Source organism: Lepisma saccharinum, chromosome 1 (assembly GCF_977018435.1).
Source record: "Lepisma saccharinum chromosome 1, izLepSacc3.1, whole genome shotgun sequence".
Lineage (NCBI taxonomy): Eukaryota > Metazoa > Arthropoda > Insecta > Zygentoma > Lepismatidae > Lepisma > Lepisma saccharinum.
In genome coordinates, this window is record NC_139229.1 from 55,190,742 (window position 1) to 55,210,230 (window position 19,489).

Genomic DNA, 19,489 nt, shown 5'->3' on the forward strand with positions numbered 1-19,489 from the left:
TTGCAAACCTCATGTTTAGAAAAAGTGTTGTTCATGGACGTCCGCAGTATTTCTTTCCACCAGGGAGGATTAAGCAAAGTATTTTTTCAGGGGTTGGGGTAAACTAGGTATATTTCCCTTCTCAAAATATACTAATTCAATTTGAAGTTAACATTTTTCTGCAACGCCCTTACAATAATTAACAATTTAATGTGACTGAAATGAAATTATATGTGTGAAAATGGTTGACATTCATTTTTCAGGAAGTGCCTCCTCCCCTTGCCCCTTCTGGACATCCATGGTGTCGTTTAAACTCCGAAATTATGCTACATAGTACTAAATTGTTCTGGGATTTTCATATTATAAATATTAATTTATAACAAAAACAAATATAAATTTGAATGGTTCAACCAACGACATGGGTTCCACGTTATGTGAAAAGTTTGAGAAAATTCAACCACAACGAAAAGCGGCCCTGGGGCCTAAGTCTTGAACTGTCAACACGTTAAGGTCTAACGAGTTCGTGACGTTTTTGTCAAGAAAGGCTAACGAATGCCATTTAGTGTAGTCTCCACTCTTCGTTAACGAATACGGTTACGGACGCGCTAACAGAAAACGAGTGGAACCTACTCACAAGCCAGGCACCTACCGAGTTCGTTCACGGCTGCAGATTTTCAAGATGGACACTATCAGCTGTTGCGGATGATGGTTTTGAAGAAAGAAGAATTGCAAGCCCACTTCGTTTCAGTCGTATTTCGAGTAAGTACGTCATGTTAGTATGTCATTAATATTATTGGGTATGAACATAAGGACAATTGGAACAAATCTGGGGGAGAGTGAAATACGTATGTATTGTTGCTACGATGTACCTAACGATGTGCCATTTTCCTTCTTATTGTTAATTACATTGTTCCACGTACTTTGTAAGAATTAGAGCTGATATTTTTGCAACATTCCTTAAGCTTAGCAATCGTGAAATAAAATACTACTGCAAAATATATTTTGATACACCTGGGAAATGTATGCCAACATTCCACCAACGTCACATCAAAATGTAAAATAACGATGCCGCACAAAATAAGAACAATTAATTTTCTGCAACATATTGTCCTGTTGCAAACAATAAATGAAAATACGGTACTATAAAATACATCAATTAGGCACCACTACCATATGTTATATATAGGGGGAAAAAATGGTACACATGATTTATACAGTACGTGAACTGATGATAAAGATTTTAAAGGAAATTTTGACACTATGTTTTAAGTTGTATTAATTGCAGGTCGAGTGTACTAAATTACGTACTCCCTCGAATTTCCAGGAAAAATTCCCCATGGAAAGATTAACTGTTGTTAAGACTATATCAGAAGCTTGGGGGCATAGAAACGTATATTTACAGAGTTACGGACATTAGAATTTATCCCAAATCTATTTTTTTATCACGACGGGTTTTTTTTTATTGTAATCACAAAATCTAACCTAAACGCCTAAGCACCAGTAAAAGTGAAAGTACTCCATTCAGTTGCCCAGACACTGGTGAGAGAAAACCTTTTTTTGTGACAAAAATGTCATTAGTAATGTATATATGTGTGTGTGCATGGGAGGGGGTACTTGGTATACTGTATTCATAACCATCAATTGAAAAGGGGAAAATATTTTTTTTCTATATGAAACCATCAACAGAATGCACTCAGTTTAACTACCTTATGTCATGTGTTGATAGTGGGTAGCATGAATTTATTTTAAGCATGAAAATCTTTGAGTCAGTGGGAACTGTTTGATAGAAGTTTCCTTGTAAGAGAATTTATATTTATTTTTTCTGAAATAATTTTATAGGTGCTAGAAGCTCTCATTTTCACAACATGGAGGTACCAGCCAGATGGTTATAGGTCATCAGCCAGTGCATAGAGCAAGTGTGCAGTGCTATCGTGGTTATTGCTCCTCACAATGGATGAAGTTCCCAATGATACAAGCAGATCAGCTGGATGTTAAAAGGAGGTAAGATAGTGTACGTTATTTTTGTTTCATTATAATAACACCTATTGACATCCATCATGTGGTGGGTTTTAGACAGCTTCTACAATAAAATGTAATAAAACATAAATACTGAAATGAGTGGCTGACTGGCCATGTAGGTAGGTATATTGTGCAAGTGAACATGCTAGTTTATTTTCAGTACTATCCATATAGTTCTGGATTAGCAAACAAATTTGTATCACTTTTTATCTCGTATTCCTATTTGCATGGACAAAACAATACAATTATAATTGTTAAGACAAACCAAATCAAAGGTGCTCATGGCAATAACAGTTCCAGAGTGATATTCTTTTAATATTTTATTATTTTTTATTGGAACACAGTAAAAGGTGAATTTGTGTGGGTTTTCAAAACAGTTGCTATTTTCAAATAAATCAGAAGTAAACAACTGAGTAATGTGTAACATCAGATGGATGGTATTTCTCATTCAGAATAACATGAATATATATATATATTTTTTAAAAAAATCATTAACTTTGTGCAGTATCTTATTATGATCAATACCTCAACTTGTTAACCCAATTATTTGTGCAAAAGTTACAGTACTTTTCCTCTTTTGCAGATAGCCGATTAAAATGAAAATATTGTGACTACTCTCGGTATCCAGGGTGGACACATGAGGAATTCCAACATCAGATACTTTTGTCAATATAAGAATAAGGCAGGTACAAGGAACACTTGGCTGTTAGGTATGTAGATGTTCTAAGTCTGGAATAATTATTGTTAATAATTTTTCCATGAAGTATTTAAATTGCACTCATCTCATATATGAACTGCATTATTAAAGATGTGAAGTACTATGTTTATTACCATTACTGTATTATGAATACATGTGCAATGTTGTTTCATAATTATCTATATTCTACAATAAGTCTAGTATTCTCTTCTCTCACCTTTTTATTATTACAAAATGTGCATTACCCGTAAATTTTAAACTTAAACATTTCTGAGTTTTTCAAATGTTATCAAAACGTTTTATTCTTAGATACAAGTAGTAATAATAATAATAAGAAGAAACCCTACCAGTATACAAGACCATGCTAGGGACAATTTTATGTGGAAGCATTTTTATTAATAGAAATGTTACGTGAATGTTTCATAAAATCATATAACTATTTTTATTCCAGACAATACTTTTCATGGAAGCCTTCACATAACATTCACAGTTAGCATAATCTATAATGTTTGCCACACAATGAGCATGTGATTAAATATGATACATGTTTAATTTGGATATGAATAACAAGATTATTGAAATGTAATAGAATTTGTAGAATGTAAATTGAGGATGTTGTAGGCAAGTTTATAAAACACCTAGGAGTCATAACACATTAGCCCCGTCTAGTTGACTGCACTTTTTGACTCTCTTTGCACTGAAGCGTCTAGTTGGTTGCACAGTGCAACACTGAGTTGTCTAGTTTGTTGATTTGGAGTCAAGTAGTGTATTTGGTGTCTGCACCATCTGCACTACCTTTCGGACTGGTGTATGGTCACGTGGTGTGTGCTAACTAATTAAATGACCGTTCAAAGCAGCAGACAGGCATTTGTTGAATCTTCTTAACTGGAACACTGCTTTCCGTCTAGTTGGTTGAACGTGATTTCCTTGCACTACTCTTGACACTGGATACACCTGCACTGCACAGAGTGTAAAAAAGTGCAGCAACTAGATGGGGCTATTACATGTTCATTTGTTCAACATTCCATTTGCTATGGAAATAGAGCTTTTGTGGAACACTTGCGTATTTTTGGAAGTCAAACATTGACATTGCGATTTAAACGAAAGTACTCAAAATTTATATAAATGTGGCACTTTAGAGGATTGCCAAATTTAACATACAGTTTGTTTCATAAGACACTGGGGGGACTATCACCGGATATGTGCACTTTAGATGTTTTGAAGTAAAGCAATAGATTATAGAAGTGCTCATAAGTTAATACTTGAATTCCTGCTGATCCTTTGAAATCTTTTAAGTGAAGTTACTTTCAATTGTTATTGGGATATTTATTATCTACAGTGGAAACTCAGGACAGGCCTTTCTTTATCTTTGCAGGTAACAGTGGGTATCCAGAGGACCATGGGTCATGACACCAATAGATGGTGCTGGTGAAAACACTCTTGAGGTGCATAGCTGTCTAATGCCATTTGGACCATTGGCATCCTAAAACAAAAATGGAGGTGTCTTTTAAAGAACATGGTGCTTCACTATCACCCTCCTATGGCAACAAAAATCAAAGATGGAGGGATGGAAGAAAATTCAGTTTTCCTATCCACTGTCAACTCTGCATGTGTGTGTGTGTGTGTGAATCTTCAGATGTGCTTTAATGTTATTAAGTTTGTGTGAAATAGGTTTTCTGTGACATTCTTTTTGAAATATAACATTGTAACGGTACACCAGAACTTTATTTCAATATTGTTAGCAGTGCCAATTCCTCACTTATTTCATTTAATTATTGAATACTTTAAATGGTTCACTTATTTATTTTTACTACCTGCTGGAAAGTTTTCTTGAAGATTGGGACTCAACCAACAAAAAACTAAATATCTGCTTGAGCCAGAATTTTCAGATAATTTTTCAGTAAAATGCACATCAGCCATTTCATATGGCTTGGATGGCTGTTACCTTAAAATATATTTCTTTAAAGAAAGGAGATTTATATTTTCATATGCAAGATGAAACATGAAAAGGTTTATTTTATTCTGTTTAAAGCTTCCCCTTTGCAACAGTTTTTAAGCCTTGTTTGTCGTTATGAAATATCAATGTACTTCATTGCCTTAGTTACTTTTGCCATAAAGTAGTGTGTTGTTGTAGAACATTGTTATTGCAAGAGCTGTAACAGAACACACAAAAGGGTTTTCCTGAAGTTTTAGAAAGCTGATATTACATGCAAAGTTCCCATGTAGTCAGTTTTTTTTTTTTAACTATGCCTTTTCTGTGTACAAAAGGTCTGCATCAGTGTGTGTGTGATTTCATGAATACATGTTTCATAATGTACACAATCACCTCCCACTTGATTTAGAAAAGTTTCATTGCAAATATATTTTTCAGTGCTGTTCTATCTAAAATTGGTTTACTTTACTCATTTGCTCACTGACAGTTCAAGCCTCTTCATTGGTGTATTGGAAATGTTGCATGTTGCCATCTTGTAATCAAGGGATTCCATGTTCAATACTCAGCAGAGGCACTTAATGGTTCAGATACCACTTTAAACTGTAGCTTCTTTGTGCATAAAGACGACCTCATGTCATATGTTGCCGTGTGAGAACCAGAGGAACGTAACTAAAAAAGCCGTGTTTGGAATCAGATTCACCCATGTCCAGCTTTTCTCATTAGTGGTAAAGAGGATTTAAGTATCTTCAAATTACTGACTTTTTTATATTCAGACATAATCACTCGTGAAAATTACATAAATTTAAGTTAGGTCCAACTGGTTCTCGTACAACAATATTGCAATAGTCATTAATGGGAGGACTTCTTTGAACAGTCTCCCCATTAATAGATTAGTCAAATCTTAATTACCTCAACATCAAGGGGACTCCAGATTTCATTTTCAATCTCTTGAGAGACTTTTTATTATTATTATTTTTACCTTTTGATGCTATATTTCAATTTTCATACGGCATCCACAATAATTTTTATTACATCATCTACTTCAAATGGTACGGGTGCTTCCCCAATGGCATAGTTGTAACATATTTGCTTTGCAATCAAGGGGTTCCAAGTTTGAGAACCGGTGAGGCATAGTGGTTCGGATCGTACTTTAAACTGTAGGTCCAGTCCCAATTAGCCTATCTGTGCACAAAAGTTGACTTAAAACTCCACTCCACTCAAAGAGTAAGGGAAATCCTACACTAAGATTGTCATTATAATTCATAAATCTTTTCACATCACTGTCTCGGTACTATAACGACTGAAATAAATAGTTTTGAGGAATTATAGTTGTTGTACCAATCATTAAATAGCATCTAGGAATGCAAAATTTACATGTTAGAGACATTAAAATTGACTGAAAATTTATGAAATGGAAAAACATGTCTTTGGTATTATGTGCCAATGCTCACAGAGTTTCCAAAAAAAAAAAAAAAAAAAAAAACCTGTGTATTGCACTCCCATAATTTCCACAACTTGGATCTCTGTGTAAATTTACAATGCCAGTTCTGTAACTTCTTGGTTCTGTTAGGCATTAATAAGTTACAGCATACAATTTGTCATGCAATTACTGTGTTCTTCCTGCAATGGAGGTGCCATCTAGTTAAGCATATTCACAACTTGCCATAAGCTATTGCATATAACTAGCTAAGGATATTCACACCTCCAGAAATGTTAACTTGAATGGTAAGTAGATAGGTTGAGGTACACAATGAAGATTGTGTGGCTGTCATAAACTTCCAGAAGTAACAATTTTCATTTTTGACAAAGCACCTTTATGAAATCAGTAAGTATATTTTCAGATTTTTTTCCCCTTACAGGCCTCAGATTTTTGTCATGTTTTTATCCTAGCTTGTTTCTCCACACCAAATTAAATTTCCTATCTTCTGTGAACGCTATGATGATGCTGTCATTTGTCATGTAAATGCATAAAAAACCTAAGGCATATTTTTTAGCAAATTCATTGTATGACAGCATATTTTTGTCATTTTTGAGGTATGTTTTCTGTACATTTCACTGAGGAAAATCACACTTGAATTGGTAATGCAAAGAAATTCTGTATACTTCCATCTCCATTCAATAAATTATGAATTAGTGAGGGGAGGAACCTGGATTTACCAGGAATGTGCCATAAAAGAATTACATCAAAAGGTTGCTTTTGCATTTTAATGTTATGTCAACAATGGATAACTCCTGTATTTCCCAATGTTTGATGTCTTCGTTCGATTTTTCAATATTTTTTTTTTGTAAATAAAATTTGGAAAATATAGGATAAAATGCATACATATTCCTACAATGCTCATAGAAAATCACCCCTCATTCACAAACTCCCACAATTACCTACCGAAAATCAATATTCTGCCATTAATAGAGAAGTTGGCAACGGTTCCGAATGTTGAATGGTATTCTTTTCTTTTTTCTTTCTTTTTCATTTTTGCAAATTTTATAGATGTATTAGAAAGTAGTTTGGAATACTGGAAACAATATGTGAAGGTAAGTTTGAAGCTTGGAGAAATGAATTAGCACTGTTAAATTCTACACAAAGTATTATTTACCCGAGATACTTCGATTTTTAAAGGAGCTTACACGAGTAGCTGTGATTTGCAGCAAATAATCATTCTTGGTTTCCGGTTATGTAAGACATGGAGTTTTAGCAGATTTTCATCAAGGTTCGAAGGGAGTTTTCTGCTTGAGACTGGATGTTTTGTTCACTTAGAGATATTGTTATAATGCTAAGAACCCTAAACCTGACTAACCCAACCTTACAACAAAAGTATTTAGGAATGTTTTATTAATTCTAAGAGCCTTAAATCTAACCTGCTTAACCTAAAACGTAAGATACCAATCAGCTATTTGTATCAAAGACAAGCAAAACATTCATTTTAGGAATATGTGTGTATTTTTGCCATTAAAATTTCGTAAAATATTATTTACCAAGAAAAACCTAACCTTCAATATGTTGCAATATATATATACTCCCAAACAATCATGTAGGTATGTGTGGAGGGGAAAAATCGTTCTTCACACGAGATGCAGCAAGAAATCACTAAAACTATAAAGAATGTGTGGTAACGATGTGTTAATACAGATAAAAAAATCGAGCCGTGTAAAAAATACCATTAATTTTGAATTAAACGATCGGAACTTGGACCACATATTTGAAACACCTCTTTTCATAATAAATTTGAAAGAAACAACCCTCCCTCTCCCTGCCTTCTATGCATTGAAGAAAACTACTATTACATCTTTAAAAAATATTGGGCTGGACATTCATAACATTGTACAACTTTTTTCTTCCTTTTTTAAGTTGACGTTATCAGCTAATTTGGTAAGTGCATAGATTTGTTTTATTTCTTCTTCCGAAAAATCCGCATGGAGTGCCACTCACATACATACATGAATATTATCTATTCGAATAAACTCACTATTTATTTTTCCGTGCAGTTTTACATTTAAGATCAATTTCGACATTTGGGCAACTTCATAAGACAGTAAACAAACCACAATCGATTTTTAGGAAGATCGATCGATTCTTCACGACTCTCGATTTCAATTCTCGCCATCTGATTGGTTCTTTGGGTGTAGCCTCTACGACAAACTTGTTTTGAGTGCATCACAGACTATATTCTCAGTCGTTAGCGAGAATTCGTAAGCCATCGAAGTCGGCACTCGTTAACGACCAGTCAGGACTACGATTTTCTCTCCAATCACGAGTTGGGGTGATAACGAAATGGTCGTTTCCGTTCTCACGTCTAAATGAACTTGGTTTAAAGATTTGAATTGCACCAACGAAAAACGACGTTCAAGAGATTCCGTTCAAATGATCCGAGATTAATTTGTAAGGCTATACCTGATTGGTTGGCTAAAACAAATGACAATCAAGAACCCCACCGAATAGTGTGATGTGTTAAAGTATCAACGTGTAGGAGAAGAAAGTAATTCGGGCCGCAAACTTATCTGAATTTGAGAAATGTACTGATCAACCTTGTCGACGAGTACAAGGATGTAGTAGGGTGTAAAGAAATAATAATCTTAAAAAAGAACTGACGGCATAAGACAAAAGAATAAGGAGAAAGCATGGAACCTTCTTCTACGGGACTTCAATGCCTTACGAAATGCATTCGCGAGAGAACAGCGTACGCTGAAATTCGCCCGCTCAATAAAGATATTTTATTATTATTATTACTGTATTGTGGTAAGTATTTGAATTTTTCATTTCTTAATTCTTATATGTTTATATTGTCATGTCGTGTAGCAACACCATGTAGCAATATCGTAACATTGTTCTGTTCTAATTTACCTTGCACTTGCACATGTTTTGTGCTCTGGGATAGAAAGTACAGTATTTAGAAACATTTCGACTTTGCACCACAGAACCACAAGTTATTATTATTATTTTGGCAGTTTTTAGATTACTTTACACAACTCTCGAATTATCATCATTGTATATTCAACATCTATAGCGATTGCACGCCCTCGATATCACTTTCCGCTCTTTTTATATTCAAAAACAACTGCCTGCAGACGAAGCGTCAGTATCGTGAACCAGGATCGGCCACCAAAACGGTGGCGAATGGCCGTTCAGAAGATAAACTCATTTTGATGTTCCTAGATCGCGATCAAGTGTTGAACCGTCTTCGTGCAATGGAATTTTCCAGTGATCCTTTCCCGATCCGAGTTTAAAATTTGATCTTCGTTCGTGCACACGGCCATCGAGTCGGGACTAAGCACCCTGTTGTTTTATTTATATCTCCAACTTACAAACGACTTTTTAAACTTGTGCGAGTTTTAGCACCATTATGCTTGGGTTGGCTTCACTGAATACGCGCCAGCGAGACACAGGTCCTGTAAGAGGAGGGGCTCCAGCGTTGTCGGGTATGAATGGTTGACTGTAAAGGAAATTTGAGCCGGTGGTGCTTCAAGGAGGTTTTTTTTTCCAGGAACAGGGAATTCTGAAGCAAAAAACTAACAGGAAGGGGAAAAAGGATATACCTAGAAATGAGCGGGATACGGGAAAACTAGATACACATTGATGTGCTAAATTCTTGTTGTTTCTGTTTTTCGCTTGTAGGAGAGCATAAACATTAGACATATTAAGACTCTGTTTTCCGTTTATGTATGAACTCAGCTGGTAATAATTGAGCTAAAAAGTGAAATAAATAAGTAAATAAATAAATAAATGTTAATGAAAACTGAAGATTGAACCAATTTTACAAATTTCAAGTCAAATGTGAACTAAATATTATTAATTACATAGTCCGTGATTCAAACACTCTTCGAACAACGTACGAAAAGCCTGTTTATGATCTTTTAGGTGCTAGATTTGCTTTTACGCTATCCTAAGAAAACACTTACATGTCTTTTGATAGAAATTTCTGGATATATCCCTACAATTTGTGAGCATTTCTTTTATATTTTATATTGTATTTTTTTTTTTTACTAAATATAGGGAATTTTAAGGCAAGAGAGGGAATTTATTTATATCCAAAAGGGATATTCCCCTCACAGTCCGAAAGATCACTGCTTTGAGCAGTGACCGATTTTGGATCTGGTTTCTTTTTGTTTTCCCCTTCTTGCTGTGTGTTTGTTAAAGTCTCGAGGTATTGCTTTTGCGAATTCCATCTATTGAAAAGCGGACTGTCGTCCCTGTGCTGTGGTGTAATACAGTAGTGAAGTGCATTATGGAATAAAATGAGTGTGATTGTGCGGTGGGGTGGAGAACTTGTTGAAGACGCCGTTGTCCAGCAAGGATTTTGCTGCCAAGAAGAAACTTGTGGAAACTTCCTTCTCTAGCAGACATAGTAACAGAAACGAAAAATATGCGGTTGTAAAAAGTATTCAGCACTTTTCTGTTTCCTTCTGTTTTCGTTTGTTTATTATTATTATTATTCATTTTATCTAACTTTGCATATTTTTTATCGTTACGTTACTCATTGTGATAGGAATAACACTGACTTAATTATCAGATATCCAGAATTTTTAATTTGGTGAAAAATTCCAGGGAAGTGTTCTGAAAAAAATGGGGGGGGGGCGGGGGTCGATGTGTGTGGATAAATCACTAACCATGTCAGCCCAAAAATAAGCACAACGGGAAATAGCCTTCGTCATGCTAGGCTTACACTGTTGGGAAGGTCACGCTCCGCCACTGGTATGGTGTATGTTCACGTGGTGCGTGCTAACTATTCAAATGACCGTTTGAAGCAGCAGACATTCATTTGTTGAATTTCTGAACTTGAACACCGCTTTCCGTCTAGTTGGTTGAACGTCATTTCCTTGCACCACTCCGACACTGGATACACCTACACTGCACCGAGTGTCAAAAAGTGCAGCCAACTAGACGTGTCTATGTAATGTCTATGGAGCGGTATGGCTGTAGTCTGTGATAACTTAACGACAGTGTATTGTTTTGTAAGTATGGCGTCGAATGTAAAACCAACGGAGCGTAATGCGGCCGAAACTGCAGAAGAACCTAACGAAGTCCCTAGAGACTTACAACCTGGTGCATGTGTGGAGAGTATGTTGGTTACTACGGACTCCTTTGAAGATTTTGAGCAAGAAATGGACTCCAGTTTTGATGAAAGACAAATGAAGGAAAGCACGACCAGTACTATCAGCGAAATTCAGGAGGAGTTGTTGGAAACTACCATTCCCGAAGACTCTGATCAAGAAGAGAAAATTGTCAGCAACGATGAAGTGGTAGGGAATAATATTGAAAATAATAATTCAAGTTGAGATCCAACTATGAATATATACTTCAATTTTCTTACTGTTATTCATTTTATCGGAATAAGGTTTGATGCTCATTACCCTTTAGGCTAGACTACACAATGGACCCTTGTGTTTTACCGTTTGAAAGTAAAAAAAAAATATTGTTCACTAATAGTACGTATTTAACATTTCGAATGCCACTGTGCATTTCTTGGTACTATTATCGTATGAGGGAAACACCTACGAATCATATATTTCGGACTTCGGTAACATTATCGTATGGGTAAAACGGATTCCTTCAAATTTCCTTCAAATTTACAGGAGAAAGTACTTACGGAAATCATTTTCTTGAGCGTTTTGGAAGTTCCTGAATGTAGATTTGATCCATTTTAATGTGAATGCGTTTTGTTTTCTGCGAAAATCTCTGTCCGACACGCTGTTTCTGCTCCCGCCATTTGCTTTTTGCATGAGAGTGCAATGTTCCGTGTGTTAAGACGATGCAACCCCGTAGCCAGTGTTTCAGCCTCGCCGTGTTTTCACTAGAACCACCTGTCGAGTTCGGAACAAGCCATTTTTCCCGAATGGGTGTCACTTATCGCACAACATTGTAGCAACATTGTGTTCGGACGTCACAGGAGAGAGCTGTTTTTACAATTTTTCTTTGTATTTATGCTAATGGAACCTAACCTAACAGGCCTAACCTAACCACGTAGGCATTCCTCGTCAGACGTCAATATTCAAGGTTGCAAGATTGTTGTGCGTAAAGGAAGAGAATTAACGAATTACGAAAGAAAGATGGTTCCGACCCGAATGGGTGTCACTTATCGCACAACACTGTAGCAACATTGTGTTCTGACGTCACAGGAAATATCTTTTTCATGTTAGGCAATACAAGCTAACGCGTCTCTTAGCGAAAATAATAATTTTTCTTTGTATCTATGCTAATGGAACCTAACCCAACAGGCCTAACCTAACCACGTAGGCATTCCTCGTCTGACGTCAATATTCAAGGTTGCAAGAGGGTTGTGCGTAAAGGAAGAGCATTAACAAATTTCGAAAGAAAGATGGTTCCGACCCGAATGGGTGTCACTTATCGCACAACACTCTAGCAACATTGTGTTCTGACGTCACAGGAGAGACCTTTTTCATGTTAGGCAATACAAAGGTAACACGTCTCTTAGCGAAAATATTATTTTTTCTTTGTATTTATGCTAATGGAACCTAACCTAACAGGCCTAACCTAACCACGTAGGCATTCCTCGTCTGACGTCAATATTCAAGGTTGCGAGAGTGTTGTGCGTAAAGGAAGAGCATTAACGAATTGCGAAAGAAAGATGGTTCCGAATTGCTGTGTATGGACAATGAACGTGGTAAATCGCAAGGTTATTTTACAAGTTCTACACGTAAATGCAACGTATTAGCACAATTTCAAATAGGGGCACGAAAGTAGATATTTTCCGGTGAACGAGGTTGCACCACTGCATAAATCGACAAAACACTCTCAGAACGCCCCCTAAACCTGTATGCTATGACGGCCATAATGTGTTACAGATTCGAAACAACAAGTAACAGTAAGTACTCGTAAATAGAGAAAATAAACATTATCTTAGTTAGAAATGCATTATTTCGCCTTAAGAAATGTTCCGCAACACGTTAGCAATGTAAAGAAGTCCGAAATATATGATTCGTAGGTGTTTCACCCATACGATAATAGTACCATTTTACCCGGACTTCTTTACATTGCTAACGTGTTATTTTCGAATGTGGAACGTTTCCAAAAGTGAAATAATGCATATCAATGTCTATTTCTTAGATTTACGAGTACTTACTGTTACTTGTTGTTTCGAATCTGTAACACATTATGGCTGTGATAGCGTACTGGTTAAGGGGGCGTTCTGAGAGTGTTTTGTCGATTTATGCAGTGTTGCAACCTCGTTCACTGGAAAATTTCTGCTTTCGTGCCCGGATTTGAAATTATGCTAATACGTTGCAAACCATTGACGTTAGCCCCAAAAACCATTTTCTGTAAGGTTAAGTTAGGCAAGCATAGTTAAAAAAAAAAAAAAAATTAAAAATACTCGACACGTCATATTCTAGTGAAAACACGGTGAGACTGAAACACTGGCTACGGGGTTGCATCATCGTAACACATGGAACATTGCACTTTTGTGCAGAAAGTAAATGGCGGGAGCAGAAACAGCGTGTCGGACAGAGATTTTCGCAGAAAACAACACGCATTCACATTAAAATGGATCAGGAACTTCCACAACACTAGAGAAAATTATTTCCGTAAATACTTTCTCCTGTAAATTTGAAGGGATCCGTTTCCCTCATACGATAATGTTACCCATTTCTAAATATGAAGTTACATTTCTATGAAATAAAAAAATACTACTACATTACTTGCCATATCTGGTTTCCTTAAACCTAATCCATGTTGTAAACACACAGTATTTCCAGGTCAAACTTTGGTTTTCAATGCCATGGGACACAGTCCATCGAGCCATTGTCCTTTTCAATTGGAACCTGCTTTCCGAAGGGACGGTGACCGAGGCTGTTGAACTGTTTACGGACGTGATTCATGCCCTAATTCAGGACTATGTGCCACATAAAACAATGAAAAGTAAAAAGTTCCCCCCTTGGTTTGATAAAGAGTTGCAGCATCTGTTACATAACAAAAAGAGAGCATGGCAACTGGAAACGTTTCCCCAATCCCCACACACAACACTTTCAAAGCACTTCGAAAGCATAGTAAAGACCTTATTAAACAGACATACACCGAATATGTCAACACAGTCACAAACGAACTCCTTACTAATTCAAAGAGGTTCTGGACATTAATAAATTCACGAAGACAAGCCAAGCGCATCCCTTTAGAAGTAACACACAATGACATTTCAGCTGTTGGTAATGATAGAGCTCAACTATTCAATCTAACATTTCAAAATAATTTTGTTGCAAATGATGTTTTAGATCACCCGCCTATCAAATCTATCTGCTCTCACTCTCTTTCTACAGTATTTACAGAACTAGGTGAAGTCTTGCACTTCCTTACCTCCTTTTCTTCTCACCGAGCATCTGGCCCAGACAATATTCCTACTATTTTCGTTCAAAAAACAGCTCACTCACTAGCTACTCCTCTTGCAATGTTATACAATAGGTGCTTCTCTGAAGGTTGCTTTCCCACTCAATGGAAGAAAGCAAATATCATTCCTATTTTTAAATCTGGAAATGCTAACGATACTACATGTTATAGGCCCATTTCTCTCCTTTCCACAACTTGCTATTGTCTGTGAAAAAATTCTGAAAAAAAGACTTCTGAAATTCACATCCCCTTGCATTAACCCAGCACAACACAGCTTTCTTCCAAATTCTTCGTTCCTTACCAATCTGTCTTTATGCAATCCTGTGCCATAAATGCAATTACTAATCGTAATCAGTTAGATGTTGTTTACTTTGATCTGTCCAAAGCTTTTGATTCAGTGAATCACCATTATTTACTGCATAAATTATCCAACAGATTTAACATCACTGGAAACACGTTAAAATTAGTGAAAGACTATCTAAGAAATAGACAACAACGTGTTATACTTCCTGGAACTAATTCTAACTGGCTTCCTGTTATATCTGGTGTGCTGCAAGGAAGTGTTCTTGGTCCTCTGTTATTTGTATTATATCTGGATGATCTCACAGACCTCTTTGATTCCCCCATCTCAAGCACAATTCTAATATTTGCAGATGATTGCAAGATTATGAGAGAAATAAAACAGCCATCCGACATGCAAATTCTCCAAAATGACAACAGATTCTCTGAATGGTGTAAGGGATGGAAACTGTCCACAAACCCTTCTAAATGCTCTTACATAACAATTTCATTGAAACAAAACATTCTTGAAGGCAATTATACACTCGCCGACCTCCCTCTAGGAAAAGAAGCACAACACTGAGATCTAGGTATCCTCATAGATTGAAAACTAAATTTCGATAATCACAAAAAAGGCAATGTGTATGCTAGGCCTACTTTACAGATTTACCGAAATCAATAACCCGAAAGCACTTTCCATTTACTTCAAGACATTTGTGTCCCCCATTCTAGAATATTGTTCACCAATCTGGAACATGGTTGCCCATTCTCATACCTCCAAGATCGACAGTGTTCTCAGCTTTTTCCTCTCCATCGTTCGAATAGAGTGCCTGCCCTGAGACACCTGCCTAAGAGAGATCTGCTTGTAAATCTGCATATTAATACTCCAGAAACCCATAGATACATTGCAGATATGAAATTGCTATATAAGATTATAAATGGAAACTTAAGATGCAGCATCCCATTCCACGAACTCTCACTCAGAGTTCCTAGACATAAAACACGGAGCATGGTAACTTTCCACACTACAACTCCCGGGCTCTCACTCATACAACGATCACTATTCCATAGGCTACTGAATCAGTTCAATATCATCTCAAACCAAATAGATATATTCACTTCATATTAATTTTTTATCAACAATAGAAAAAATTGTACATAATTGCGGAGTTGTGAAACTGATCTTTTTACCTTGGTACTTTTTTGGCTTGTTTTATTTTTGTTTATTTTATGTTATCCTTTCTTTTATATTTTTAATCTTACTCTATTGTTTTACTGTTGTTTCTTTCTGGCTTAAAATTGCTTCTGCTGTACTGGAAATTTCAATAAATAAATGAATATATATGCGAATTTCCACTAGGATTCAACTTTTTTAAGGTGACAGTATCCTATCTGCCAAACGAATTTCTTCATTTTTACAGAAAAAACTTTTACCGAAATGAGTTTCTGTACCATTTTGAAGGTTTGTGGAGGTGCTTTCTTTCATCGTTGAATCTGTTTGACCGTGAATGCATGTATTTTTGAAGAGAAATATCTGGCCCAAGTTCCTTTTGTTTTATTGTGATTTCATCATGCTACGAATGCAATTTTTACATGGTTCGATTTGTGTGTATGTCTGGTAACATATACTGCGGAGTTTTAGCAATTACTTAAGATTTGTTCAATATATACTTTCGTGGTTAGGTTAGGCAGGTTAGGTTTGGTTCCCTTAGCATTAAAATAAAGTCCCTAAATGAATTCTACTAAGGTTCGGATTTACTTCTACATTCATTCCCATGCTTCTACGATATTTACTGTCGCTTGTCGATTAAGAATATTGTGTCCATGAGAAGTGCGCATGCTTGCGTAAGGTAATTTTCATGTTGTTTTTTTTCAACATAAATAACTTTTTTTTTTGGAATCCAAACAGTGCTCATTACTTTAAGGAAGAGTCAAAGTTCGTGTGACAATGATTTCCAAAATCGGTTTCTGTAGCATTGTCGAAGTTCTTCGAGGTATTTTCTTTCATCTTTCAATCTATTTCTGCTGGAAATCAATTCCCGTTGCTTCAATTTAAGCGAACCTTCTGTGAATGGTCCGCGGGGCTATCCGTGAATGGTGAGAGCATCTCGATTGAGACAATCGGGCTCCTAAAGGTTAATTTCGAAGATCCTCTGTCTTCGAAATTAATAGGATTTGACTATTAAATTGTGCAACGCGGAAATACGAAATTTCTAAATTTCACGTAAGTAATTGCTAAGAATGTTTTTTTGACAAATATTAAAAATTCAAATATTAAGAATTGTGTTTTAAACCTGCCTGCACCATTTTAAAATTTCATCACAATCTGACCACAAGTTTTTTATTAATAGAATTTCAAAGAGCACGATGGTTTGCAAAACTAAAAAATACTGCACTGACAATAAAAAATAGAAGGCATACTCGAAAAAAGAAAAATTGGTTACCATAGATAAACTCAGAATTGAATAAGCTAAATTTTGACGTACCTCGTTTTCATGTAGGTCTACTGGTTAATTTTTAATTGGAGTTAAAACTCAAGTATCCATAATTTTTAATTCGACAGTATTCATGTAAGATTGTGTGTTTATCTTGGCTTGAGAAAGTTCTGTGAAAAAAATAAAATAACCTTTTATAATTTTGCGTCATAAAAAGTGGTTAAGTGAACTTTTAAGAAGAATCTATACTTATTATTCAGTAATTTTGAATACTCTCTTAGGCTGTCATAATTATGTGTGGAATGTGTATCTGCTTTATTGTATTATATTATTATTGTATGAAAAATAGTGAAAGTTACATGGTGCTATATTTACAATATTTAAATTGCAGGAAGAGGTTGCATCCCAGTTAAGTGAAGCAAGTTTGACTTCCAATGAAGAAAATGTTCCTGGTACACCAGTAGATTCAATATCAGAAGATGAATATTGGCATAGTCCCGAATGGAAAAAGAAGAAAAAACATGTGTTCATACTCAGTGGAGCTGGAAAACCCGTTTATTCTAGGTAAATTATGATATTTTCCCAATAACATATCTGACAGACAATAAATATATATCCTGGTGTCTTTTATTGTAAATGAGTTTCAGTCCTTAGTTGGACTCTGTTCAAAAATTGTTTGCATTACTCAGTATAGCTGGCCTAGATTCTTCTTTATGATTTCTTTATTCCTACCCGCAACTCACGGATTGGAGTCTTTCAATGCCCCTTTTCATGGTGGTTAGTGTATGGAAAGATTCGTTCAACTTTTCACTGGTTGTACAAAGCATGTATTTGCCTTCCTCATTGACAATCTATCCTGGGGAGCTTGTAAACATGACGTCTTGAATCTCTCTGTCCTATTTCACTGATCGCCGGGTTGGAGTGTTGCGATAGGAGTGCCCAAAATTTCATTATGTTTTTCCTCATGAATTCATAATGAATTTCCTCATCCAAGATGATATATTTTTCCAAGTTTGGCCTGAATCTGTCAGTGACCGTTATAATTCTGAGGGGTTTGTTCTACACTGCCTGGATTTTTGATTGATTGAGTTGGTGTTTTAAGTCCACTTTATGCACAGTAAGGCTAGTCGGGACTGGACCTACAGTTTAAAGTATGCTTCCACAGGGTATCGAACCCTGGCCCCCTTGATTACAAGTCGACAATGTTACAACTGCCCCATCGGGAGGCCCGCACTGCCTGGAGTCTTGCAATGTAGCTGGGGAGACCAGGCATCCATATCACACAGGCATATGTCAGAAGAGTCCAAACTAAAACCTGAAATATGTTCAATCTATGTTGCAAAGATATCGCCTGCGTGTGGAGCACGTGATAGATTTTACCCAGTCTTCTGTTTTTGTGGTCCTTAAATGTAAGACTCTTGCGGAACAGCATGCCTGGGTATCACGCTTTTAGAGCATTTGGTATAGGATTTTTGTGCAGTCTTAGTCTTGGATGGAACCTTAGTCTTCGCCTTGTTTAGAGGACAGCTGTATTCTTATCTGCATTGATCCTAATACACCACTTGGTCGACCACTCCTCATATAGCCTGAGGTACCTCCATTAGTTTCACAATAGCATAGATTGGTGCTTGTAGTGAAGACAACCATGTCATCAGCGTAGATTGCTAGGGTTGTGTTCCAAGTTGATGGCATGTCTGCTGTGTACAGCACATGGAGGAGCGGCAAAAGTATCGATCTTTGTGGTACTCCTGCCTGTGATTTGATATGGTGCTTTCAAATTAAGCAGCAGTTGCATCTATAAAAGTACCATTTTTCATTTTGTTACTCTGTAATTGTTGAATGACTAAGTCTTGAAAAAGAAATATGTCATCAGTAGCTTAGAAATAAAAGGACTAATGTCTAAACATGTAGCTTCAACTAAAATCTGAATTTTTGAACCTGCCTGGGTTCTTCATCAGGGGTGGGAAAGGAAGAAAAATTATAATATGCACGTTGTTAAAAAGAGTAAGTTCAAACATTAAAGACTTTATAACATGAGGAAGTTGTAACGAACTGATGTGGATCTTAATTGAAAGCATGTATCTACACATTAGTCATTGTCCTGTTTATCTTGAAATTAATGATTTGAGAAATATTCACATAGTGGGTTGATTTTCGTTGACACAAACATGTCCTCTAACCACTCACAGCTATTGCCATAGTTTGCCTCACCCCTGTTGAAAGGGTTACTGGCCTTTGTGTGTTGTGCCTTATTCCCTGTTGGCAAGACTGCTTTCTTGCTTACTTCTGCAGATGATGGGAGTGGACTGGAACAT

At 36.2% G+C, this 19,489-nt stretch overlaps 1 protein-coding gene and 1 long non-coding RNA gene across 2 annotated transcripts in view; both read left to right on the forward strand.

Annotated features, from left to right (window-relative positions):
• Positions 1 to 462: 462 nt before the first annotated feature.
• LOC145992809 (uncharacterized) lies at positions 463 to 4,535 on the forward strand. The gene is made up of 4 exons (XR_014442220.1): positions 463 to 738; positions 1,819 to 1,980; positions 2,582 to 2,708; positions 4,071 to 4,535. It is a non-coding gene; the product is annotated as an uncharacterized LOC145992809 (long non-coding RNA).
• A 6,557-nt stretch (positions 4,536 to 11,092) lies between these two features.
• Positions 11,093 to 19,489, forward strand: part of Mon1 (vacuolar fusion protein MON1 homolog) — a 40,797-nt gene continuing 32,400 nt past the window's right edge. The window contains exons 1-2 of the mRNA XM_083131947.1: positions 11,093 to 11,363; positions 17,566 to 17,738. Of these exons, the coding sequence (XP_082988073.1) occupies positions 11,184 to 11,363; positions 17,566 to 17,738 (353 nt within the window). The 5' untranslated portion in view covers positions 11,093 to 11,183. The remainder of the gene's footprint in view (positions 11,364 to 17,565; positions 17,739 to 19,489) is intronic.